At 41.7% G+C, this 27,847-nt stretch overlaps 1 protein-coding gene across 4 annotated transcripts in view; it reads left to right on the plus strand.

Annotated features, from left to right (window-relative positions):
* The window catches only part of LARS2 (leucyl-tRNA synthetase 2, mitochondrial), a 278,140-nt gene that overhangs the window by 106,396 nt on the left and 143,897 nt on the right, over positions 1-27,847 (plus strand). For all 4 annotated transcript variants that reach the window (XM_073678171.1, XM_073678167.1, XM_073678169.1 and 1 more), the window contains exon 5: positions 7,812-7,872. In XM_073678171.1, the coding sequence (XP_073534272.1) occupies positions 7,812-7,872 (61 nt within the window). The remainder of the gene's footprint in view (positions 1-7,811; positions 7,873-27,847) is intronic.

Here is a 27,847-nt window from a genome sequence, read left to right on the forward strand (position 1 = left end):
CCAGCAATTTCAGCAACAGGAGCAGCACACAGGACTGTAATGCAGCGTTTGCTGGTATAACCACTGCGTCTCCTATACAGCCTGCCTGCCTGCCTGCCTGATATACCTGGGATGGATATTAGTCCTGAGAAGGACTGTTTGTTTGATCTGGCAGCCTTTACAGACCCTACACTAACTATTTTGCAGGATATATCTCTCCCTAAATCAGCAGCGCTGTCCCTACACTGTCTGATCCGGAGCCACTGTGTCCAAGATGGCGGCGCCCGGTTTTAAATACTCGAGGTGACGCTGTGCGGCCAGCCAATCACTGTAATGCCCACAAACAACATGGCTGTGGCATTACAGTGACTGGCTGGCAATCCCTGCATGTTCATTGGCTCTGTAAAGAGCGCCAAACATGCAGGGCGGAGACCCGAGCTCCCGCCCGAGTAACCCGGAAATGCTCGGTGCTCGCCGACCATCCCGAGTAGCGTGATGCTCGGGCGAGTACCGAGCAGTGTCGAGCATGTTCGCTCAACACTAGTAATGATGCAACAATTTTTTCACACCTGGATTTGGGGATCCTCTGCCATTCTTCCTTGCAGATCCTCTACAGTTCTATCAGGTTGGATGGTGAACGTTGGTGGACAGACATTTTCAGGTCTCTCCAGAGATGCTCAATTGGGTTTAGGTCAGGGTTCTGGCTGGGCCAATTAAGAATGGTCACAGAGTTGTTCTGAAGCCACTCCTTTGTTATTTTAGCTGTGTGCTTAGGGTCATTGTCTTGTTGGAAGGTGAACCTTCGGCCAAGTCTGAGGTCCAGAGCACTCTGGAAGAGGTTTTCATCCAGGATATCTCTGTATTTGGCCGCATTCATGTTTACTTCAATTGCAACCAGTCGTCCTGTCTCTGCGCTGAAAAACACCCCCATTGCATGATGCTGCCACCACCATGTTTCACTGTTGGAATTGTATTGGGCAGGTGATGAGCAGTGCCTGGTTTTCTCCACACATACCGCTTAGAATTATCACCAAAAAGTTCTATCTTCGTCTCATCAGACCAGAAAATCTTATTTTTCATAGTCTGGGAGTCCTTCATGTGTTTTTGAGCAAACTCTATGCGGGCTTTCATATGTCTTGCACTGAGAAGGGGCTTCCGACGGGCCACTCTGCCATAACGGCCCGACTGGTGGAGTGCTGCTGTGATAGTTGATTTTGTGGAACTTTCTCCCATCTCCCTACTGCATCTCTGGAGCTCAGCCACAGTAATCTTGGGGTTCTTCTTTACCTCTCACCAAGGCTCTTTTCCCACGATTGCTCAGTTTGGCTGGACGGCCAGGTCTAGGAAGATTTCTGGTGGTCCCAAACTTCTTCCATTTAAGGATTATGAAGGCCACTGTGCTCTTAGTAACCTTGAGTACTGCAGAAATTCTTTTGTAACCTTGGCCAGATCTGTGCCTTGCCACAATTCTGTCTCTGAGCTCCTTGGGCAGTTCCTTTGAGGTCATGATTCTCATTTGGTCTGACATGCACTGTGAGGTCTTATATAGACAGGTGTGTGCCTTTCCAAATCAAGTCATATCAGTTTAATTAGACAGCTGGACTCCAATGAAGGAGTAGAACCATCTCAAGGAGGATCACAAGGAAATGGACAGCATGTGACTTAAATATGAGTGTGCGAGCAAAGGGTCTGAATACTTATGACCATGTAAATATTTGTTTTTCTTTTTTAATACATTTGCAAAAATTTCTACATTTCTGATTTTTTCAGTCTAGATGGGGTGCACAGTGTACATTAATGAGAAAAAAATGAACTTTTTAGAATTTACCAAATGACTGCAATGAAACAAAGAGTGAAAAATTTAAAGGGGTCTGAATACTTTCCGTACCCACTGTAATTAAGAAGTGTCAGTTAGCAGGAACAGCGGAGGTCAAGATAAGGTCTGGAAGACCAAGCAAAATTTCAGTGAGAGCTGCTGGTAGTACTGATAGAAAGGCTAATCAGAACCCCTGCTTAACTGCAAAAGACCTTCAGAAAGATTTAGCAGAATCTGGAGTTGTGGTACATTGTTCTACTGTTCAGAGACACTTGCACAAATATGGCCTTCATGGAGGAGTCATCAGAAGAAAACCTCTCCTCCATCATCACCATAAAATTCAGCATCAAAAGTATATAAAAGAACATCTAAACAAGCCTGTTGCATTTTGGAAACAAGTCCTGTGAACCAATGAGGTTAAAATAGAACTCATGTATGGGGGTGGATCAATCATGATTTGGGGTTGTGTTGCAACCAATGGAACGATGAACATTTCACAGGTAAAGGGAAGAATGTATTCAATGAAATGTCAACAAATTCTTGATGCAAACATAACACCATCTATAAAAAAGCTAAAGTTGAAAAGAGAATGGCTTCTAAAAATGGGTAATGATCCTAAACACACATAAAAATCCAGAATATACTACATCAAAAGGAGACAGCTGAAGGTTTTACAATGGCCCTCACAGTCCCCTGATCTGAACATCATTGAAAATCTATGGCTAGACCTCAAAATAGCAGCACATGCAAGACGACCCAGGATCTCACAGAACTGAAAGAATTTTCCAAGGAAGAATGGATGAAAATCCCTCAAACAAGAATTGAAGGACTCTTGGCTGGCTACAAAAAGTATTTAAAAGCTGTGATATTTTCAAAAGGGGGTGCTTCTAGGTACTAACCATGCAGGGTGCTCAAATTTTTGCATCGGCCCATTTTCCTTTTAGTAATTTTTAAAATGTAAAAGATGAAAATATATACAGTACTGACCAAAAGTTTGGCCACACCTTCTCATTTAAAGATTTTTCTGTATTTTCATGACTATGAAAATTGTACATTCACACTGAAGGCATCAAAACTATGAATTAACACATGTGGAATTATATACTTAACAAAAAAGTGTGAAACAACTGAAAATATGTCTTATATTCTAGGTTCTTCAAAGTAGCCACCTTTTGCTTTGATGACTGCTCTGCACACTCTTGGGATTCTCTTGATGAGCTTCAAGAGGTAGTCACCGGAAATGGTCTTCCAACAATCTGGAAGGAGTTCCCAGAGATGCTTAGCACTTGTTGGCCATTTTGCCTTCACTCTGCGGTCCAGCTCACCCCAAACCATCTCGATATGGTTCAGGTCTGGTGACTGTGGAGGCCAAGTCTTCTGGCGTAGCACCCCATCACTCTCCTTCTTGGTCAAATAGCCCTTACACAGCCTGGAGGTGTGTTTGGGGTCATTGTCCTGTTGAAAAATAAATGATGGTTCAATTAAACGCAAACCAGATGGAATAGCATGCCGCTGCAAGATGCTGTGGTAGCCATGCTGGTTCAGTATGCCTTCAATTTTGAATAAATCCCCAACAGGGTCACCAGCAAAGCACCCCCACACCAACACACCCCCTCCTCCATGCTTACATTTAATTATACTTACATATTGATTGTAAGTATAATTAAAATAAAATTGTGGAATAATGGTTAAGTTTGTACTAGTTTAATCACAGTGTGTCGCAAAAATCAAACACTTGGCCTTAATGAGAGAGCCTGTGAACCCAACGCACAAATCCTTGTAGGGGATATAGCCCATATAGAAATCGCTCCGTTAGTGTTCTAATTGCTGCCTCCTATCAACAGTAACTGATGTTTAATCAGGTTTGCTAATTAGGGTGCTCGGTGCAGCCTTGCTGTGGCCGAGAGGCTCAGTTCACCGTTCCTCTGATTGGTTTTGCCTACCCCTTCCTCGCTCACTGGTGATTGACAGTGCTGGCTGGAGAAAGCACATTAGATCAACAATTTATATTGTCAGTTTGGACTGATGAACTCCCTTCATGGTGGCCATACATTTTGGGTAGCTGTCTGCCAAGTGCTTGTTGCCTTCCTTATACTTGTGTTCTCAACGAGGAGAAGGGACAAAGATGCTGTCTCATAATTCTGGTGGTATCTAATCTTCCTTGAGAACAAAGGATCGGGCTTGTGAAAATTTAGGATGTCTTATATTGACATCTGCCATCAGAACACCATCATACAGATTAGATAATTGACCTATCCTGACAATTCAGTGGGTTCAGCCAGCATTTATCCAACTTGTATAGGCAAGTATAAACAATAAAAGTGGTTTCCCAGTACTATTACATTGGTGACCCACCCCGAGGACACATCTTGTGTTATCACGTCCGGTGACAGCCGGATGTAAACGGCGCATGGAGTGGAGCAGTTTTGGGGGGTGCCGGGTGTGAGACCCCCACAATCTCATATTGATCAATATAAAAGTTATGGACAGCCCCTATATACAACTTCTGGTGTTGAACGGATCAGTGTACAACATTGTTCCTTCTGTTCTTAATTCTCTGTGCATAGTCTCTGCCCTTGTGAAGCCTGTACTTAACGGATCACTGAAGGCATTTAAGATTACGTTTTTGAATAATTGTTATAGTTTTAATTGTTCTGAATTAATTAGCTTTTTTATTTGCATGGTTGCCTTGAACCAGATTATTTTGTTTGTTTCACTGTTTTCAATTCCTCTACTGGATTTTAATTTACTGAGACTGAAAAAAACATAGTTTTTTCTTCCAACCTTTTTTGAGGTGAAGGTTTTTTGATTGTGATGCTCCATGCTTTACAAGATTGAAAAGTTGTCTTTTGATGGCAGCGCTTTATTACGAAGCATAAAGAACATTGCGGAATGACTCATAGTCCCAGAGTTCACCTGCAACGCACGGTATTGTCTGTGTCTCTGCGCTGCCGAAGGGAACAGCTATGGCTGCAGCCGCACGCATTGTGTCTGAACATTGAATACAGGATGAAGAAGCTCGCCCCATGTTTGTCACTATTGTGTGCCATAAACAGTCTCATAGTTTTATGCAGACTGAAGTAGTCACTCAGCACGCCAAGCCAGTTTTATCATTTCATTTTTTTACAAGACATTGTGATATTTATTGTAAAAGAGGGCTTCATGCTGGTTAAGTACATGGGTAACAAAGGTGTCTTTGAAGGCTTAAAAGGGATAAAGTGCCGAGCTCCAGTTTATACTGATCTGTCTTAATAATGTCCTACTGAAAGAGAATTGATTTTTTTTTTTAAATAAAATGTGTCATTTAAAATTGTCAGAGGTGTAAATTGAAACCTCTTTTCTATGAAAAATCTGTTACAGGGCTTCTCTATTATCTTTTATAGCAAGCCTCTGTTAGGGCTGCTTTGGTAATTCTGGTAATGGTGAACACCGACTGCATCGCTTTTTATTGCCATTAAAAATACCACTTCAAAGGGAATCTGTCTCCAGGTTTTTGCTACCCCATCAGAGAGCAGCATAATGTAGGAAAAGAGACCCTAATTCCAGGGATGTGTCCCTTACTGGGCTGCGTGCTGCAGTATTGATAAAGTCACTGTTTTATCTACTGCAGATCTCTCAGTCCTGTACAACATCATTGTTTGGCAGCTTTCTGTGTAAGATGGGCTGGGGAAAAAAACAGAAACACAGCACCTCCTTGCACCCTCACGTCATGATGGGTTTGGACTCTCAGGATAGTACCAGCCCATAACAGAGCCGCTAACCTAAGGGGGTTGTGCGGTGAGTAAGTACACCTCTATGGGCTGCATACGGTATATAGTGCGTTGAATAAGTATTCGTACCCTGTGAACTTTTCTACATTTTTTTCACGTTACACCCACAAACTAGATTCCAGTTGTCATTTTTCGTTGGGCATTCTGCAAGATAGCAGATGAAGTCTAAACTAGCCATACACATGAGATATTTGTCATTTGGTTTATAAGACCAGCTTTTGTACCTGTTACCTACAGAAGTGCCTATTAGCCATTAACCTATTTAGTGATGGCTATACCATTCATTGTATCAATGTAATGTTACAACTAGGCCTGATCAAGCTGTACGCTAGTTAACAAAAAATTAAGGGCTATCCAGAACATTTAGTATTTTTGTGCATGGAGCTAAGAGCTAACAGGCAGGTAGTTTCTAACTACCAGCCTCTTCTGCAAGGGGATGGCCTTTGCCGCCTCTACTGCTGCTTCAATTCATCACTCGTCAACAGAGCAGCTCTTCCTCCTCCGGTCTGCTGTATTGATGGGGCATCACTACCATCATGCTGATTGACATATGGCCCCCTGCAGTTAGGCAGCGGGAAGCCTGTTGTCAATCAGCATGACATCGGCAGAAACGCCCTATCGGCAGAGCGGAAGAGAAGGTGCTGTTCTGTCCATGTGACGTCAGCGGAAGCCACAGAATTGCCGGCAGGAGACCGCACTGAGCCAGAAGAGTTCAGCGTCGGACAAAACAGGCAGGTAGTTAGAGATTGGCACTGGGCAGAGCCTGCCTGTTAGTTCTTAGTCCCATGCGCAAAAATAATAAAAGTCGCGAATAGCCCCTTTCAAATACTTTGTAAAAATCCCTGCGCTTCCCTGATTCTGCCGCACTTTTCTTATTTTGTGGTGTGTTACTCCTTTTCAGACATATTTGCATTTGTTTCCTCTGGAGTGCACAATGTGAAATATTTTCTTCAGAGTCTTCTCTGGGGTGTGCACTTTTACCCCTCCCACCATCCCAAGTACTGCCAATCACAGTTCACCAGCATCTCAGATTAATAGACTGCAAGATCGACTGCTGAGCTGTGATTGGCAGTATCTTGGAGGGATGGCGTAAAAGCACACGCCCCCAGAGAAGACTCTTAAGAAACGCCCAGTTGGCCTGCATACAGAGATTTCCCATAGTGTGATCCATAAGACATATGAGTCTCAAACAAATAATAAAAAATGTGAATATTTCTGCAGTGGAATGATGCAAACCGAAACAGAAAAAAAATGTCAGAATCTGGGGAGCTTAGGAATTTTTTTTTAGGAAAAAAAATCTTGTATGGTTGATGCCCTTTAGTGCAATTGGTAATTACTAGGGTGCATTTTTGTGCTAGTAAGCACTGGTAGTAGGCTATGCTATAAAATTCTATGCATTTTTCCAGTGAATTACTAATGCCATGTAGTAATTACAGAGAAAATACATTAAAACCATGTGTATTTACCCTGAAAAGGAAAAAGTTTTAAAAGTGTTTGCTGCATGGCACTGCTCTCTACTGATGCCAATGATGAAATCTATCCTAAGGCTACATTCACACGTGGTGGCGGTGTTGCTGTTTTTGTTCCGCACCTTTCTAGAACCGCATCATTTTTGTCATGATTTTGAAAATTTCTTTCAAAACAATGCATTTTTGTCTCTATTGCAGCAAAAAAAGCAACGTGTGAACGCATCTTATGGCTCTGTTCACATCCATTACAAAGCCTACGTTAGAGGTATATGTAGACCGAAGTCATTCAGTAGGATATGCACTAATTGCTAAAAAAATATATATATTAAAAAATGTATTGCACCAATATATTTTGGCCCAGTGGAGGCCAAGTGAAGATTGTTTTGTTCTTTGTTGGAAACAGGTGACATATACGCCAAATAGAGGCTCTTATGATGTGAACAGGGGTTAATGCTGGCTTTCCTTCTATCAGTTGTGTTCAACCAGTTGTTTTATGCTCGAGCCGCACACCACTGATGACATAGTTTGCACTTTGCTCACATAGCCAGATCTGCTGCATGCAATGTTTTTAATTCAGTTCTGGGACCTACCCGGTGCAGTAACGGATGTATCAGATAACTGGGGAATAATCCTATAAAAACCTTTCAGGCCATCTCTCACCGGTACTTCACTACCGCGCCAGAGGGTTAAAATGACAGATGGCCGCATAAATGAAAAGCAGGCGTTACGCGGGCAGATTTTTGCCATTAATGCTTGTTGTGTGATTGTATCTTGCAGCAATATTGAGCACATGAGGCAGCAGTTAGAGAGAATCGGCCTGTCGTTTAGCTGGGATAGGGTAAGTACCATATTTTCCGGAGTATAAGACGACTGTGTGTATAAGACGACCCCCAACTTTTCCTGTTAAAATATAGAGTTTGGGATATACTCGCCGTATAAGACTACCCCTCTTCTAACGCACATACGGTAAAAAGTAAAAAAAAATCAGATTTCATTTCAATATGGTAATTTTAAAGTGATGAACCTTACCGGCGATTGGCTGGTTGTTGTATACAAATCCTGCTTGGATTGGTCAGCTCTCCCTGCCTGCCCAGCCCTCCCTGTCTCCAAGACTATCAGAGCGGTAGCACATTCTTCTGGCCCGCCCTTGTATCCTATCACCGGTACCTCCTTCTCTGCCTCTCTGATCTCGCTCCTGAGGACTGCATTGACGAGGTGAGGGGGCTCTTCACCGGGAAGGTGTAAGTGAAGCAAGCTGCAGGCGTCCGGGACGCCCGGGGTATGGAAAAAAGAGAGAGCGGTGCTATGCCCAGAAAAACACGCCTCTTTCACTCGTCTGGCCTGCCGTTGTATTACCTCCTTCTCTGCCTCTCAGATCTTGCACATGCACGCCTGCGCCGCTTCACTGCTGTCCTCAGAGAGGCAGAGAAGGAGGTACCAGTAATAGGATACAAGGGCGGGCCAGAGGGATGTGCTACCGCTCTGATAGTCTTGGAGACAGGGAGGGCTCATAAATTACCATAAATACCGTATTTTTCGGACCATAAGACGCACCTAGGTTTTAGAGGAGGAAAATAGATAAAAAAAATATAAGCAAAAAATGTGTTCACGATGCACTTTTAAAGGGGAGGGGGTCTTCTGCTGACACTGGTATAGGGGTAATGTACCCCAATTCTGACAATAACCCCCATCCTTGTATATATGCCCCCCCCCTTCCTTTTATACGTGGCCCCCATCCCCATCCTGGTATGCCTGGCATCCCTCCATCCTGGTATGCATGGCACCCCTCATCCTTATCCTGGTATGCATGGCACCCCTCATCTCTATCCTTGTATGTATGGCACCCCTCATCCCTGTCCTGGTATGCATGGCACCCCTCACCCCCAGTCCTGGTATGCATGGCACCCCTCACCCCCAATCCTGGTATGCATGGAACCCCTCCTCCTTATCCTGGTATGCATGGCACCCCTCATCCCTATCCTGGTATGCATGGCACCCCTCATCCCTGTCCTGGTATGCATGGCACCCCTCATCCCTATCCTGATATGCATGGCACCCCCTCATCCCTATCCTAGTATGCATGGCACAGCAATCCCCATCCTGGTATGCATGGCACCCCTCATCCCTGTCCTGGTATGCATGGCACCCCTCATCCCTATCCTGGTATGCATGGCACCCCTCATCCCTGTCCTGGTATGCATGGCACCCCTAATCCCTGTCCTGGTATGCATGGCACCCCTCATCCTTATCTTGGTATGCATGGTACCCCTCATCCCTATTCTGGTATGCATGATACCCCTCATCCTGGTATGCATGGCACCCCATCCCTCATCCTGGTATGTATGATCCCCCTCATCCTTATTCTGGTATGTATGGCTCCTCATCCTTATCCTGGTATGTATGGCCTCCTCACCTTTATCCTGTTATGTATGCCCCCTCATCCTTATTTTGGTATGCATGGTCCCCCTAATCCCCATCATGCTGCACATAAAAAAAAATAAACACTCCTACTCCCCTTTCTTCTCTCCTCCAGCGCTGCGTCCTGTCTGCCTGCACTGATCTTGCCATGTGAGCCGTGCATGGCGTCACTACCATGCGCGGCTCACAAGGAGAGATCAGCTGCCAGAAGTGACTGCTCCCCACGCCGGGACTGTGTGCGCGGGGAGTAGTAACTTCATGCTCCTTAAATGGGTATTCCCATCTACAAGATCCTATCCCAATATGAAGTAGGTGTAATAATAGTAATATTAGCAAATATCTACAATTAGAAATGTAGTATAGTATTTTTGATTCGCTATGTCTCTTTCCTTATGTGCAGTCATCGCAGGACCTTGGTTACGTCCACTGATAAAGTCACAGTTAGCTTGTTAGTTGCTAGTGGTCGTAACCATGGATACCTAAGGTCCCGCGATGCCTGCACATGAGGAAAGAGACATAGCAAATCAGAAATACTATACTACATTTCTAATTGGAGGTATTTGCTGATATTATTATTATTACACCTATTACATATTGGGAGAGAATCTTGGAGATGGGAATACCCCCTTTAATAGCGGCACACAGTGTAGCCGCAGCGCGGCTCCTGCTGCTGCCGGGTGATCACGTGTGCTCGCTATTAAAGGGCATGAATATTCACCCCCTCGCCATGACCATGGGCGTGGAGAGAGTTTGAATATTCATGTCCTTTAACAGCGGGCACACGCGATTCCGGCAGCAGCAGGAGCCGCGCTGCGGCTACACTGTGTGCCGCTATTCAGGAGCATGAATATTCAGTGCTCCCCATGGGTGTGGGGATCAGTGAATATTCATTTTCTTTAGCACCGGGGACAGTCTAGGCTGCAGCAGGCGGTTGCTGCCTCCTGTGCCCCGCTCCTCCGCGACTACCGCTCCCCCCACACCCCAGACATCATATATATATACCCCCTCCTCCCCCCAACATTCGGACTATAAGGGTATACGCCCTATAAGATGACACCCGGCGTATAAGACGACTCCTGACTTTTGAGAAGATTTTCAGGGGTTAAAAAGTCGTCTTATACGCCGGAAAATACGATAGATGCCTCTTTGCTTATTGTTGACAAGTGAAAAGATTTTGCCTTTTATTTAATAATGTTTATTTTTGTAAGGTAGTGCATTTCAGCTGCTTTATATGCTTCTCTAAATTCTGATTCATTGTGTAAAAAAAAAATAAAGTTATCCTAAAATGAAATAAAAATGGGGAGCCTCAAAGTGCAATCAGCACTTGGTGGGGAACCATTGTTATGGTCAGGTTAAAGTAGATTTGACACTGGGCATCTTCTTAAATTGATGCACATACAAGTAGAGTTTGTCTTTGTGTGTATTCTTCAATGTTGGCTGCTTGACTCAGTAGTAAAGCACTGCTTCATTTTAGTGACTATATTATATTATTAATGATTTTTAAAGCGCCCTAAAAAGGGCACCTGAGAGTAGGATTACCATACCTAAGCATTCTGTATGGATATGCAGGTCTTAGAAAGTTGAAGAAAATGATACATTTGATATCTGTGATCCAATGTCTTATTTCAGAGAAATCCTCGTTTTTCCTAACATGTAAATGAACTGTTAAGATCTATGGGATGGACACAGATCTTCCCGAAAATCTGCCTCCAGAGCTTATTTTAAATGAAGGGGGGGTTATCAGTGTGATATGTAATGGACGACCCCTTGATCTACATATCCCACACTGTTCTCCCCCTTCATTTACAATAAGCTCTGTAAGCAGACTCTCAGGCAGATCTGTGTCCGGCCCATAGATCTTAACAGCTCATTTACATGTTAGGAAAAATGTGGATTTCTCTGGAATAAAGACTTCAAATTGCAGATATCAATGTATCGTTTTATTCAGCTTCCTATGACCTGTGTGCCCATATAGACGGCTCAGGAGGGTTTATCCTACTGACAGATTCGCTTTAATTACAGGGCAACACATATATGTAAGAGATGCAGACATGATTACAGAGCATAAAATAAGTAATAATACATAAATATTTAACATAAGTTAGAAACTAATACAATAAACATGATTAAGTGACATCTGACCCATAGGGAGAGAGGACCCCACCTGTGCGCGCCTTTTAATAAATCAGGAACCTCATATTACACCCGCCTCTCATCAAGACCGCCATGAAAACCACCGGTCTTGCTGAATCGAGCAATTGAGTTTACTATAAAATGAATGGAAAAAAAAAATTGTTTTCACATCCACACCGCATTTTTCACTGTCTCCACTCCGCTGCACTGGTTCTCACATTAGCACACACGCCACCCAGCTTTCCCGAGCACCTGATGGGCACTTACCTACCACTTTACTATCCATTAAAATATCTCTTGTAAGGTTGCTTATGTCGTTTATTTTGCCTTATATTCTGAAGGCATACAATGGTTTGTATGATGTGTGACTGCCATTTTAAAGTGAGAATTAGGAGACATTAATCTGATATTAACAAATTCTGCGACTTTCCAACATTTTTCTGAAATATGTAACAGGAATATATCTTCCCTACAAATGCAGGGACTAGAAAAAATAACCATTCACCATGAGAGATGGCGATGATTGACGCACGCTCCTTAATAGGGAAGCATATTGGATTTTTAAGTTTGAAACCCATACCCAAAATGATTAAATTAGAGACGTGATCTGATTTACATTAATATCCACAAATTATTCCTATTCTAAATAAAGGGGTATTCTCATCTCATACATTTATGGCACACATCAGTGGCTCATTCTCAGGATACATACAGGTCCTCATGGTGGGATAGGCATCTTGTGTACATACATTGCATAATCTGTGGAAATCCCTCAAATGTACGAGATGGGAATCGCCTTCAATCCAATTTCTGTGTCCGCTAAATCTATTAATGTGTCAAGTGCTAGTGACCAATGGTTCACTTGTACTTTAAAGGAATTTTCCACCTTTAGAACCGTGCACCCCAATTGATCATATGGTATAATAGTAAAAAACAACCAGAAATCGTATTCACAATGCCTCATTCCAGTGCTGGTCCCACCCTGCTGCATCGGTGACAGTTTTTTGGCTGCAAAAGTGATGTCATAACTACAGTGTTCATCACCGCTGCAGCTAATCACTAAGCATAGTCGCAAATGCCTTAACAATGGCAGAGCTGCTGAGCACATTGATTGCCCGCATTTGTAACATGCTCTGTAGTCATGGTGTCACCGCTGCAGCCTGTCAATGAGCTTGGTAGCGTGTTGTATCAACAGCAGCTGCTGAAATCATTGACTGACTGCAGCGTAAATGTGCACTGTAGTCGTGGAGTCAAAACACAGACACCAGAGCAGCAGAGGGGTGCCAGCACTAGACTGAGGGAGGGTGAGTGCTATCTCTATTTGTTTTTTTACTGCTATAGAGTGGAGTGATCTATCAGCAGTAGTATATCATGTAACAGCTGTTATACACAGATCTGTGTTTACATAGAGGTTTTTTTTTTAACAATTGTGACTCGTGTATTTGACAATTCATCATTTTCTGTAGTGCCTTTACCTCATGCTTCAAGAACATAGGTATCCGAAATGTCATAGGAGTAATGTGCTTTTGCTTGAATGGATTTTAGATGGATGTCTCAATAAATGCCTGAAAGGTATAGTGTTGGATTTTGTTCTACCTAAAGGGAATCTGTCAGCAGGTTTTTTCTGCCTCATCTGAGAGCAGCATGATGTAGGCAAAGAGACCCTGACTGTAATGAGGTGTCACTTAGATTACTGGGTGCAGCCATTCTGACACAATCAGAGCTTTTAGATGTAGGATGCAGCAGAGCTGAGAAAGCTAACCCCTCCCACACCAGGCTCTCCTTGTACAAAGTCCATAGACAGTGAGGTGCTTATCACAGAAGGGGGTGGAGTCAGAATAGTCCGGCACTGTTAATATCTTTCCGATTAATCCATCACAGTTAGTAAACATCAGCACACACTTTGACAATTGAAACATCCCTGAATTCTGTGTTTCAGCCTCTATCTTCTTCTGTCTTCAGATTCTGCTGACAGATTCCCTTTAAAGGGGTTGTTTCCTCTTCTTTTTTTTATTAAGTGCTTGCTATTGGTCTAAAAATATTTTTTTGCAATTGGGGTTCATAAAAAAAATTTAAAAATTGCACTATATACCTTCTATAGGTTAATATCATTAATTTCACAGAACATACTTTGATTGAGATCATTATATTTAATCCATATAGTCCTCAATATTTAGTCCCAATTGGGAATACCATTATGGATCAAAGTTATAGTAGACTCCATGATTCAATATGATTCCTACAAACAACTCGGAGCTATATACTCAGAAAATAAAAATACTTTATTCAAATATACAATACAATACAATACAATACTTGAAATGTAAAAGAATATATCTGAGGAGGTGAGATCAAGAATAGACCAAAATGCAGTCCCTAAGGTAATACAGCAGTCTAGACATATTAGTAAGGTGTATATAATTTGGTTTTGAGCTGTCCATCTAACTTGAACAAAAGAAGGCATTCAGGAAAGACATATTGGAGCTAGAGAGGGTTCAAAGGAGGGCGACTAAGGTAATAAAGGGAATGGAGGGACTAGAATACCCAGAGAGGTTGTCAAAATTAGGCCTATTTACATTGGAAAAGAGAAGGCTTAGGGGAGACCTCATAAACATGTATAAATACATCAGGGGGCAGTACAGAGATCTCTCCCATGACCTGTTTATACCAAGGATGGTGACAAAGACTAGGGGGCACACTATGCGTCTGGAGGAAAGGAGGTTCCTGCACCAGCATAGAAGGGGATTCTTTACGGTCAGAGCCGTGAGACTCTGGAACTCTCTGGGAGAGGAAGTGGTGATGTCCAACTCACTTAATGAGTTCAAGAGAGGCCTGGATGCCTTTCTTGAGAACAATAAAATTACATCTTATGCTTAGTGATAGTTAATTAATCCAGGGATTTAATCTGACTGCCAGATTGGAGCCGGGAAGTGAATTTTTCCTCAATGATGTAAATTGGCCTATACCGCATGGTTTTTTTTTTGCCTTCCCCTGGATCAACGCTGAGGAATAGCTGCAGTGCACAAGAAATAGGCTGAACTGGATGGACGCTTGTCTTTTTTCGGCCTTATAAACTATGTAACTATGTAATTCATATGATGGGAGTAGAATGCAAGTGATTATAACTAATTCATTGATTGAAGGGTACAATGGTTAATCAATGTACAGGTATCAAGCTGTAAAGCATTGTGGGGGCATGAGGCTTTTTGTGCACAATAAAAACCTAATCCTATTACCCCCTTGTATGCACATTACTTAGATACACAAACACCTGGTACACAGCATGAAGTCATGCTATCTGATAGATGTTGTCTGCTTTACCCATAATGAGATTAGACTGCAGGGATCCAGGAAGGTGCCTTCTGACGCGCGTTTCTCATTGGCTTTGTCAGAACAAGGTCTGTTGCACTGGCTATTGCTGGCTGCAGAATGAGTTAAAGAAGCACTCACTAAGTTTTTCATTCATTATATGTGTGTATATATGCATATGTATTGTAGTGTGAGTATTAATATACTTACCTAGCGCCGCCTTCTCCGGATCCAGTGCCGGTCTGCTCCTCTTCTGAGTGATGTCATCGCTCTGCAGACTGTCCCGGTCACGCTGGGCCCTGGTTAACCGGAAGTTACTTTTCCAATGGAGTGTCAGAATAAGTCACCATAGGCTTACAGTGTAATGGAGACTTCCAGCTTACGCATAGGGCATAGAGTGAGCCAGCTAGTCACAATTGCATCACTGAGAAGCAAAGCAGAACGGCGCTGGACATTGGATAGCAGCAGTAGGTGAGTATATTAATACACGCACACTACATTACACGCACATACACATATTTACTGAATAAAAACTCAGTGGGAGTGCTTCTTTAATTGAGAATCTGTAAGTGCGCTCATTCAGATTAAATGACTGGAGAGTTTACAACTTTTTTGTCTGTCTTTTTCTGAGCTCCTTCACAGCTGATATATGGCCACAGACCACATCAAAGCTTAATGTGCAGCGAAACAAAAAGCCAGTGAAACGTTTTGTAATTAAACCTAATTGCAAAAATGATTTTTAGCCCCAAATATATGAATTTCAGTTAAAAAGAAATAATAATTGTCCCCAAAGTTATACAACCCTTTTAATTATTGATCAGCTCTAACTGATCCTCACATGGGTTTTCACACGATGAGCTTGATTTACTACTTTCCTTGTTTCCATATCCTAGTAACGTGTTGGTACTTTATCTGAATTTCCTCTAAAGTAAAAAAAAATAGTTTTTTTTTCTCGCTCTCTCTTAGTATTGGGTCAGAATCGGCAGTGGCCTTTAGATAAAGACATAAGAGACACAGATTGTGCCTTTTACGCAGTTCTGATCCAATAAAGATATAGAAAACAATAAGACAAAAGCACGGAGTTAAATGGATGACAATGGATAATGCTCCTCACATTTCTCCCTAATGTATTGGGTCTGTCAGTGTGTACTATGCCATGCCTGGATGAATACACCCCTGCTTCAGTCTCGGTCAAAATCCTGCTAGAAGAAAATGCACCAAATCTATTAAGAGGTGCATGCTTCTAATAAGTATGTTAGAACTTTAGTGTATCGGTGCACCAAAAACCGGATCCTACCCAGCAATGAGGTGTCATTAATTATAGTGAATCTGTTGGGTGTCTCTTGGCCACACTCCCGTGGAGCTCTGCCCGTATTCACACTCCAAAAACTGACATAAATACTTTGATGAATTCCCCGGAAAATGTACAGATCTATAAAATCAACCTTTAATACTTCTCTGCAATCCTTGGTACACAGTCTCTTTAAACAACAAACACAAGCGGCGCAGGGATTTTGTTCTAACATTCGACTCTAGACTAAATGACATTTGTTTTCTAAATCATGTAATGTAACTAATTGGGTTATTCCGAAATGATCGAATCATCTGATATTCCCAGGAGAGCATGAATCAGAAGTTTTCAGGCTGCTTACAGACTAAGAGCAAATATTCCATTTTTTAATTGCAAATGTTTGCAGTCATGGTGGCTCTCGTCAGCTCCAATTATTTAGAAAGCGAATATATTCTAAGGATATGATCACAAAGAGGTTGTTTATGTGGATTGCGGAGATTCTTGTTCTACAAAATTCACATCGGAAACCATTTCAAATAAGCTTCCTATTAATTTCCGTGGGAAAATGAGCTTTGCTGTTCATATAGTTTCATTGTGACGATTTTTTGAGAAAAAAAAAAGAAGTGACATGTCTGCTGTTTTCTGGCAATTCTAATACAATCTGATCTGTAGTTCTTGGCAGTGGCCATTAAACAGTGTATGGAGCTTTTCTGTTCTTTGCTTACACCCTGATGACAGCTGAATGGTGGGGGGTTCTGGGTGTTGGACCCCACCATCCTGATATTGAGGATCCTAAGGATCAGTCATCAGTACCAAAGTAATGGACAACTCCTTTAACAAACCATACCAAAAAAATGTCTACTTGTAAAAATACCTGACAAAGGCGGCCTTAGTAATCTTCACCAGTGGCAAAGATGTAAAATCGAGCAGCAGGAGTATGTGAGCAGCTATATACCAGAGTCCTCTTGGATGGGGTCTTGCACCCAGGGCTGTGGAGTCGGTAAGCCAAACCTCCGACTCTGACTCCTCAATTTCCATGACTCCGACTCCACGACTCCAACGCCCTCATACATGGCTCTTGTTTAAGTGATAAATTTACTGAAGCACAGATTCATCTCAGCTAAAAGTCTAGACCCTTAGATCAGGAATAGGACAGACATTTATAGGACATTTCATAACTTTCCCAAATTCTTATGAAAAAATATTCCCCACAAACTGCATTGAACTACTGTACCCAATTTATTATATATTTTAGGAGTCGGAGTTGGTCCATTTTATACCAACTCCGACTCCACAGCCTTGCTTGCACCTAGTAGGGGTGCAGGGCAAGGAGGATGTGTTCACAGAGATTTTTTGAGTCATTCAAAAACAATGAGTTCTCAAGTGGAAAATGGTTCAGGAAGCCCTCCTTCTGGGGAGAGATTTTGGAGGAATTTTTGTTTTCCTGAAGCCTTTATGAAGAGTTTTTTTTTCTGAAATGTTTTACAGCCTTCTGATTGGTCAGTGCTTAGTTTGGAGTGGATTGCATGATAAGCAGCTTCCAATAAATGACAAAGCAGTTGAACATATTAACAGCAAGGTGGTTTTATGGTAGAAATTAATGGAAAGGGTCTTTCAAATTTCTATCCAGTCGTCCTATTAGAGTATATGGACATCATAGAGAGGATCCCCTCCATACTTTGTGCCCCCTCTGTGATATGCATACGCCCTAATAGGACATTTGGACAGGGGTCGCCTTTCTCTGTCAGTTTACCTCCGCTTCCAGATGACAGACGCGCTCTCCCCTTACGGAGTGATTTTTTTCATACAATATCCCCCCAGTGTAGCAGTCTCCATCACTCATCCCTCTAGACAGACAGCTGATCCTTGTATTTTTCCTTCTTCGCAATACAATTCACAGACAAACAGTCAAGGCTTCTATTGTAAATCAGAAGGGCAGTAATCCGACATATGTAATATTCAGGGAAACATTAGCATTCGGTGCCATTATTCTTTCCCCTTCCATTAACATATTTAATTACTAAGCTTTTATTGATGTACGGTTAGATGGGTTAGACCATGCATCTAATCTAATGGGTTATACAGGGCAGCCGTTCCTATTGTCCATGATGAATGTCAGCTCTTACAATGGCTCCGTCAGCTTCTAGGGCAGATAGAACGCTTCTTAAGCACCCCTGGCAAACATGGAATTCTTCCTGCGCTGCAAGATATCAGTAACGTCCCTGTCCTCACACCGCGCCAATATATCTCTATGCTGCTCGTGTTATTTACGCTGTATGACAGCAACACCGAGAGAAATCCGCTTATTGTCTCCTCTCAGGAGCCTGCAAACTGGAACATCTTGTCAGTACAAAGGGAATTCTGTTGTTAAGTGGCCGCATTACATCATGTGCTTGCCAGCAGAATCGCTCCCGTCACATATGGTGAGTGGAGATAGACTTATCAGTGTATGCCTCCATACGCCACTGTCAGCCTAACCTGGAACACTATGTCTTCTGCTGACTAGTGTATTCAAGCTAATGCCATTTATTCAATTCAGATTTTCTTTAGTTTAAGATTCAGTTCAATTCATAGCAATTTAATGTGTTACATTCCACAAATGTAACGTTCCTAGAAGTATAAAAAAAAAAATCATGTGTGCAAGTATATATACACACATTTACAGTCATGGCCGAAAGTGTTGAAATTGTTCCAGAAAATTAAGTATTTCTCCCAGAAACTTGTCTTTTTCCTTTGCGTATATTAGAACAACACAAAAAAAATTAGAAAAAAGGAAAATTTGACTTAATTTCACACAAAACACCAAAAATGGTTCGGACAAAATTGTTGGCACCCTCAACTTAATATTTGGTTGCACTGCCTCTGGAATAAATAACTGCAATCATTCCCTTCCTATAACCATCAACAAGCTTCTTACACGTCGCAACTGGAATTTTGGACCACTCTTCTTTTGCAAACTGTTCCAGGTCTCTCATATTTGAAGGGTGCCTTCCCCCAACAGCAATTTTAAATAATAGCTAAAAACAAAGTGACAGGTTCCCTTTAAAATCTCTCCGCAGGTGTTTAATGGGATTTATTGCTGGCCACTTCGGAACTCTCCAGCACTTGGTTTTCATCCATTTCTGGGCTCTTCTTGAAGCATGTTTGAGGTTATTGTCCTGCTGGAAGATCCAAGACCTAGGACGCAAACCCAGCTTTCTGACACTGGGCACTACATTGCATCTCAAAATCCTTTGGTAATCTTCAGGTTTCATGGTGCCTTGCACATAGTCAAGGCACCCAGTGTCAGAGGCAGAAAAACAACCCCAAAACATCTTTGAACCTCCACCATATTTGACTGTAGGTACTGTTTTGTTTTCTTTGTAGGCTTCATTACATTTTCGGTAAACAGTAGAACGATGTGCTTTACCAAAAAACTCTATCTTCTTCTCATCTGTCCACAAGCTGCTTCCCCAGAAGGATTTTGTCTTCCTCAAGTATATTTTGGCAAACTGCAGTCTAGCTTTTTTATGTCTTTGTGTCAGCAGTGGGTTTCTCCTGGGTCTCCTGCCATAGCGTTTCATTTCTTTCAAATGTCAACGGATTGTTTGCACTGACAATATGATGGAATTTGCTTTGCACTGTTAGAACTAATGAGGACTCCATGACGACATTTGAGCTCTAAAGTAAAATCATACCATTACTATGACTAGCACTGTGACATGGAGAAAAAAATGTCTGACCAACAGTTTTTGTGCCAGTTCTACTATCAAGTTTATAGCCCAGGTAGTTAAAAAAAGCAACTCTTTTTAAATATGCATAAATTAGTTATGCAACTTAACATTAAGCTTCTCGTCTGAAAGATGCTCCTTTTCTGCTACAGCCAATGTTTACGTAGAGAAAGAGGGTGGATTATAGTGAATCTGTCATGAGACTTGACAATATAAACTGCATACGTTAGTTAATAGACCTTTGAGAACTGATGAGGCTGCTGTACTTCCATTGAAAATCCATGTAAAAATGTTTGTATAATCCTTTTTTTTCATTTTGCCTCGGTCTACCTTGCCTGATCGACAGCTCTTCAGTGTCCCTTCTCACTGCTGCTGCTTAGTCTCCACCCATCCAAACAGATTGATAGCTCTTTAGTGCCCACCTCCCTGCTGCTGCTCAGTCATTGCCCACATAGTCTCACAGCATTTCAGTACTCCTATCTGCTGCTGCTCAATCTCTGCACATCTTGCCTGATTGACAGCTCCTCAGAGTCCCTTCTGACTGCTGCTGGTCCGCCCTTCTAGACAGATTGATAGCTCTTTAGTGCCAACCTACTTGCTGCTGCTCTATATCTGCCCACATAGTCTGACAGCTTTTCAGTATTCCGCTCTGCTGCTGCTCAATTTCTGCCCACCTAGCCTGATTGACAACTCATCAGTGCCCTTCCTCCTGCTTATGCTCAATCTCCGACTACCTAGCCTGATTGACAGCTCCTCATTGTCCCTTCTCACTCCTGCTGGTCCGCCCATCTAGACAGACTGATAGCTCTTTAGTGCCCACCTCACTGCTGCTGCTCTGTCTCTGCCCACATAGTCTGACACTTTTCAGTACTCCTCTCTGCTGCTCAGTCTCTGCCCACCTAGCCTGATTGACAGCTCCTCAGTGCCCTTCCTCCTGCTGATGTGCTATCTCCGCCTACCTAACCTGATTGACAGATACTTGGTATTCCACCTCCCTTTTGCTACTGAGATCTCACATTGCTCTGTACAAGATGGAGCTATCAGTCAGGCTGGGTGAGCGGAGGCTAAATACACTTGGACTCATGAGCTCTTACACTTTTGTTAGAATCAATGCTCATTTTACTATTGTGATTATACAACAATTCTGAAATATACTTTCCAAGTAAGCTCACCAGTGTCACCAAATCTGAGATCAATATAATAATGTATACCGTTTGTATTGTGCAATTGTGGTGGCAGATCTGCTCCTGGTGGCCATACACATTAGTTGAAAGTAGTTTGATGGTTGAACATTCATTGACCGAATGTTTCCGTGGTGAACCATTATTACATTGGTGCGGCCTTCCACATTTTAATTCCCATTTGCCATCATAGTCATTCAGTATGGCCATGTATGCAAGTCATAACTTGCCTGTCACTCTTGGTGCAACCGATCCTGAGAAAGGGAGCTTTGGAGTACGACGTCCTACATGAGCACCATCCCGCTCCATTCATTGTCTATGAGACTGCCGGAAATAGCCAAGTCCTAACACTTTTGCTATAAGATATGACATTTCTGTGGCAAACTATGCCACTCCTGTAGCTGCAGGGCCTGTCATGTAAATAATAGTTGACTTACACAAAGCATACAATAAAGACACACTTGTTGCAAACCCATTTTGGAGACCATCCAATCATCCAATGTGTAGTATAATATTTGCCCATAAATGTCTTGTATCTGCCTTGCTGTATTTGGTAAGGGAACATCTTGCACTTCCCCTCCCCCCTTGCATGCCGTATGTTTTCATGCAATAGAGATTATTTTCCCCTAGAATAAAAGTAAATAAATCAATTGCCAAAATCTTAATGACTACACAGAAAATTATCTTTGTATTTGGCTGAGAATCTGTCTTTTAATTCTTCCTCGTGACTCAGTTTATTTTATTATGAATATATATGTCCAGAAAATATTTTTTTCCTCTAAGAGCATTAGTTATTTTTATAATTAGAGTTATCGTACTTTGTATTACTTGCTACGTCTGTGGAATATAAAATCGTGCAGTTTTATGATACTTTTCTGTTTCATGTATTTGCATTGCAGGCAGGGGGTATGAGATAATGCCAATATTCACATCCTCACTGAAGTTGCCATACCGCTTGATTGATCATATATCATTTGATTGTCTCTTGTATTGGCAAGGAAATAATCCTTTTAAAGGGATTGTGCCATTAGGGCAACCCATATCAATATGCCCTGGTAATGGCAGTAATACATGTGTTTCCAGGTTGCTCTCATGTGACCGCACATCATCATTCCTATACTGCTTTCTCCTACAGCTACTGAGGGATCTAGTGATGGGCATTCTGGCTTTTCTTGATGTGCCTCACCATTTTGCTTAGTTCACCAATAAGAACCAGATATTTTGGCTCATAAACGGCACTTTACATAATTACAACTGTTAGGGTAAAAATCGCACAATCTCACTAGTGTCAAACCCCCTCCCACCTGCAGTTGACCAGGATTTTGCAGGATTTTGAAGGTTTATTTTGAGCTAATGGATAGGTACTTGGGATGAGTGGACCCGTGGAAGTTCGGTTTCTGCTACTCGACCCAAACTTTAGTCCAAAGTTCGGTTCAGTTACCAAAACTGTACCCAAACTTGAACCAGAACCCAAACCACATTGAAAACAATGGAGACCCCAACTTTGTATCTGGGAAAAAAATCTCTCTCTGCGGACTGCCCCCATAACGTCAAACATTAACACGGACCTCCTGGAGAAGTCCATGTTCGGAGTTTAGCAACGGACACTACATGTCCAGTACGAAACTCAAACTTTTAAGTTCGGCTTCGCTCATGTCCAATAGGTATGCAGGGTTTGAGCTTTATCGGTAGCCGAGCCACATCGTTTTCCCTAACTCAGAGCCAACTAATGGAGTGGCTATGGCTCTCAGAGTGAAATCAGCTGAAAGTGTTTGCTTACTCGTAACTGATATATCACTAGGGGGATCTTTTCTACTCTGTGCAGATAGATACTGGTGCAGATTAGTACATGGTTTTCCCACCCCCTCCAGTCTTTTCTCTGATCACTTATACACAGCCTATCCGATTCACCCCCCTCTCTGCACATGGATACATTGCAGTTTGTGTTCTTTGCCTTTCCGGAAAATTTGAATGTTTTCCGCTCTTTGCCTTGATCTGTGGTGGACATTACCCTTGTCCGTGCTGCTGCTATCTGCAGTGTGCTATATCAGAAACAATAGAATGACCAGCTATGTGAAGGATTGCGGAGCCTCTACATCAACAAAATGGTTGCACATATTTAATGAAAACTTTTCAGAAAGTTATTAATTTTACATTTAGGAAACAAATACACAGTAAAAGCTATTAGTGCAAAGGTGTCCATAGCCTTTAAATGTTTATGTAGTAAGGATCTATTGTTCACCTTCCATATTTGTACATATTTTATTGAAGTAGAGTTGGAATCTGTGATTCTAGCTGAACTACAATGTCATCTGGAGACTTTGCTTGTCTGACATCCATGTCCAGTTTCATGAGACAGCCAAGCCAATATTCAGCTACGTCATTATATAAATAAAGCTATGTCTAACAAAATGCAGAGGGGCAAAAATGAAAAGAAAAAAATGTTCTCTTTCATTAATCATGCTTTTGTTGAGTGTAACTTGTATGCTTTACCTTAATTTAAATGGTTTCACCGAAAAAAGGAACTGGACTATAAGTTTGTATGCATGCAAAATAGGAGCATGTTCACACAGGCCATTAAACAGACAAAACCTAAGACAGAAACAAAATAAGAATATACCTTGCTGTAAGTAAATAAGTAAAAGCAATAATGCATATAAATAACATAGGGTACTTAGTAAAAAACTTAAAAGCCAGTCAACCAGCGTCAGGGTGTACCCAAATCGGGAAGGTCCTAACCCCAGTACTAAAACCTTACCATGTGCCAAAGTGATTTCAATGTGAAAAAGGGCTGAGCAGGACCAGGTCCCAAATATGGATACCCAGCAAATGGGAAGCTATATAAACGTTATGTCCAGCTCAAAGAAAGAGACGCCATACCCTTACCTGCACTAAATGCAGAAACCTGAAACTTAACCGAAAAAATGAGCTGGAGTATAAGTTGGTATTCATGCTAAATAGGAGCATGTTCACACTGGCCATTAAGCAGAATTGTATGGACTGGGTAATAGCAGAGATTTTGCAATTTCTCCTCTATAATCAGAGACTTGATTTGGCACTGCTGCTGTAGTGACATATATGTATGTCTAGTCTCATCACGCCTCACATTAAATGGCTTGTTTTTTGGTCTTAGAGGAGATAGCAGCATAAAGAGCATGGCTGCGGGATGTTTTGCTAGGAATAATAAATGCAATCATAACAAGGATGTAAAAATGATAGAACGTCTAATGCGCCCAGCTTGCATTCCTTTTCCCGTTGTTCTGCTCCTGCTGGCCTGTCCCTCCACCCGCGTATTCCTAATGCTGCCCGTGTTTCCTGCAATCTACCAGAAACCGATCAACAATCTACTATTCGATCACAATAGACAACACCAATTTAGAAGATGATTAAACAACAATTAGTTGGCCGAGCCTCATCAACTGTAGTGAAGTGTAACAATTCCTTAGATGCAAGTAATATTGTTGACTCATAGGCTTCATTCAGACATCCATTTTTTTTCTTGTACGTGAAAAAAAAGATTTTTTTTGTGCTGGTCAGATTTTTTGTGATATATCTTTTATGTGAGATTTATCTGTGAAGTCGCTTTTTTACATTTTTTTTTTTTCTTAAAGATGCCACGGATTTACATTTCCATGTATCTAGGTCTCAAATGAACCAGTGAAGAACAGGATCCAGCTATACTTTGCTGTAATTAAAAACAGACTGGTAAACATGGGAAAATTTTTAATTAGAGCAAAATATCGCTGGATTGTTATTTTTTAATTTTGTTAATTGGCTCGGGATAGGTGCATGTGTTATTTTCCATCAATGTAAAGCATATGTAAATTTTTCAAGCATTTTTTTTTAATGTTGAAAGTATGATAGATTTACAGGCTGTTTTGTACGAGAAACAAACACTTAGATATGGTGGATATATAATAAATGGTTGCACAGTTCTATGTAAAAATCTTACCTTCTAATGTGCAGTACAGGCAGGTGTGGAAAAATGTAACAAAATAGAAATCTAAATCAAATCGATATGTGGTGTAGCTAAATTCTTCTAGGTACTCTTGCACACAGTTTTTGAAGGACACACATTCAGCTTACGTGTATTGTTGCGCTTGTTGTGCACAGACCAATCTGTGCTGAACTTTGTCTTTGAAAAACATTTGCAGTTGTCCCTCTCCTTATAGACCTGTGAGCTCTGCAGCAGAGCTGTGCCTGAATAAAACTAACACTACTTCAGCTTCCATCTCACAAGCAGCCAGCCTGGGAAGAAGGGCAGTGCAGCTGAGCTGACAGCACGGAGAGCTCATCTGCAGCTGGAGAAGTGTTTGTAATGAGACAAAGTTCAGCACTACTGTAGATTGTTAGTTATAATCACACACAGCTCATTGAAATCAGGAGAGAAGACTGTCATTCATTACATGTTTCACACAGGTAATGGTACCTCCTTTCATTTAAAATACGGTCTGGAGGCAGATGCTCTGAGAGGTATATGTCTTGGTCAGAGATCTTAAAAGTTTATTTACATATTAACAAAAATGTAGATTTCTCTGGAATAAGACATTAGATCGCTGATATCAAGTTACCACTTTATTCAGCTTCCTATGACCTGCATGCCCACATGGATGGCATAGGAGGGTTGATCCTACTGACTGATTCCCTTTAACCCCTTTAAAGCCTGGGGTGTATTAGTACACCCCAGGCCATCACCCCCGGTTCAGTGAGGGCTCCGGTGCTGAGCCCGCACTGAACCGAGCACATGTCAGCTGATTATTATAGCTGACATGTGCCCGCAACAGCCGCGGGTGGAATCGCGATCCACCCTCGGCTGTTAACCAGTTAAATGCCACTGTCAATCTCTTGACAGCTGCATTTAACAGCACCGCGCTGGAGGCGCGTCACTTACCCCGCCCATCACGTGATCGTGGGTCATTGATGGGTGGGCATGACAACCCTGGGTCTGCAGCAGACCCCAGTGGTTGTCGTGTAATGATTGCTATGAGCGCCACCTATTGGTCGGCTCTCATAGCACAGAAAAAGTTGAAATTACCCCCCTTTCGCCCCATTCAAAATAAAATAATAAAAGAAAACCCCACCATACACATATTTGGTATCGCCGCGTTCAGAATCGCCCGATCTATCAAGATAAAAAAAGAATTAATCCGAACAGTAAACGGCGTAATGAGAAAAAAAGTCTAAACGCCAGAATTACGTTTTTTGGTTGCCGCAACATTGCAATAAAATGCAATAATGGGCGATCAAAACATCGGATGTACCCCAAAATGGTATCAATAAAAACGTCAGCCCTCACCCGGCCCCAGATCCCAAAAAATGGAGACGCTACGGGTCTCGGAAAATGGCGCCATTTTTTTTTTTTTTTTAGCAAACTGTGGATTTTTTTTTCACCACTTAAATAAAAAAGAACCTATACATCTTTGGTATCTAAGAACTCTTAATGACCTGGAGAATAAGATCGGCAAGTCAGTTTTAGCATTCAGTGAATGTGGTTAAAAAAAAACATCTGTGGTATTGCACTTTTTTTGCAATTTCACCGCAGTTGGAATTTTTTTCCCGTTTTCCCGTACAGGATATGGTAAAACCAGTGATGTCGTTCAAAAGTACAACTCGTCCCGCAAAAAAATAAGCTTTCACATAGCCATATTGACCAAAAATAAAAACGCTATGGCTCTGGGAACAAGGGGAGCAAAAAATGAAAATGCAAAAGCGGAAAATCCCAGGGTCCTTAAGGGGTTAAATATCCGTACCATGTAAACTATCCTCCACACTTGTGGTACCACCAAGAGTCTAAGTAGATAAGATAAAATGATCTGTAGATTACTGAGCTCAACTCCCTCAGTATCTGTAGCTGAATACCATCTGATTCAGGGAGGGGGAGCTTTGTCAATGTTTAATTTGTTAAGACACCGCTGTACTTCTTGTGTTAAATTAGTTATATTGGGGGTGAACTTTACCTGGCACAGGCAGTACATTGGTGAACACTGAACATAGCTGAAAAGTACATGTTTAATATCTCTGCCTTCTTTTTGTCCTCTACAATTATAAAACTATGGTCATCTCTTAGAGGGCCGATACCAGCAGATTTTTTGTTTCTGTTTGGCATTAATATATCTATAAAAAAATATTTATTTTAATGTTGGCAGTTTGTGTCTCTGTAGCTGACTTTGTTAGCTTGATTTGTTTTTTACATTTCCTACCCAGATCTTTATACCTCTCGGCCTTACTGGTTTTAAATGCCCATTTTTGTCATAATATACTTCGTACTGCCCTGTGGAAAAAAAAAAAGTTTGATTGTGTCTCCATTTTCCGAGACTCTTAACACTTTCCTTTTTTAGTCAATAAAGCTGTGTAAGGGCTCATTTCTTGTGGTGCAAACTAACATTTTTGTTGATACTAGTTTGGAATACTCATGATATTTTGATCGTTTCTTACTGCATTTTGTTGCAGTGACTAAAAAGCCCCGCAATTATTGTTTATTTTGATAGATCTAACTTTTATGGACTTGACGATACCATATATGTGAAAATATATATGAGAAAAGTGGGGTGATTGATATTTTTATGTGTTTAATTTTGTTTTTATAAACTTTTTTTTTATTTACACTTTTTCTGTATTTGCTGGTCCCCTTAGATCAGGGTTCCCCAACTCCAGTCCTCAAGGCCCACCACCAGGTCATGTTTTCAGGATTTCCTTAGTATTGCACAGATGATAATTACATCACCTGCACAGGCAATAATTACATCACCTGGGCAATACTAAGGAAATCCT

The sequence above is a fragment of the Phyllobates terribilis genome, unplaced genomic scaffold (genome assembly GCF_046119375.1).
Source record: "Phyllobates terribilis strain yellow unplaced genomic scaffold, ASM4611937v1 Scaffold_4__5_contigs__length_816908805, whole genome shotgun sequence".
NCBI classification, from domain to species: domain Eukaryota; kingdom Metazoa; phylum Chordata; class Amphibia; order Anura; family Dendrobatidae; genus Phyllobates; species Phyllobates terribilis.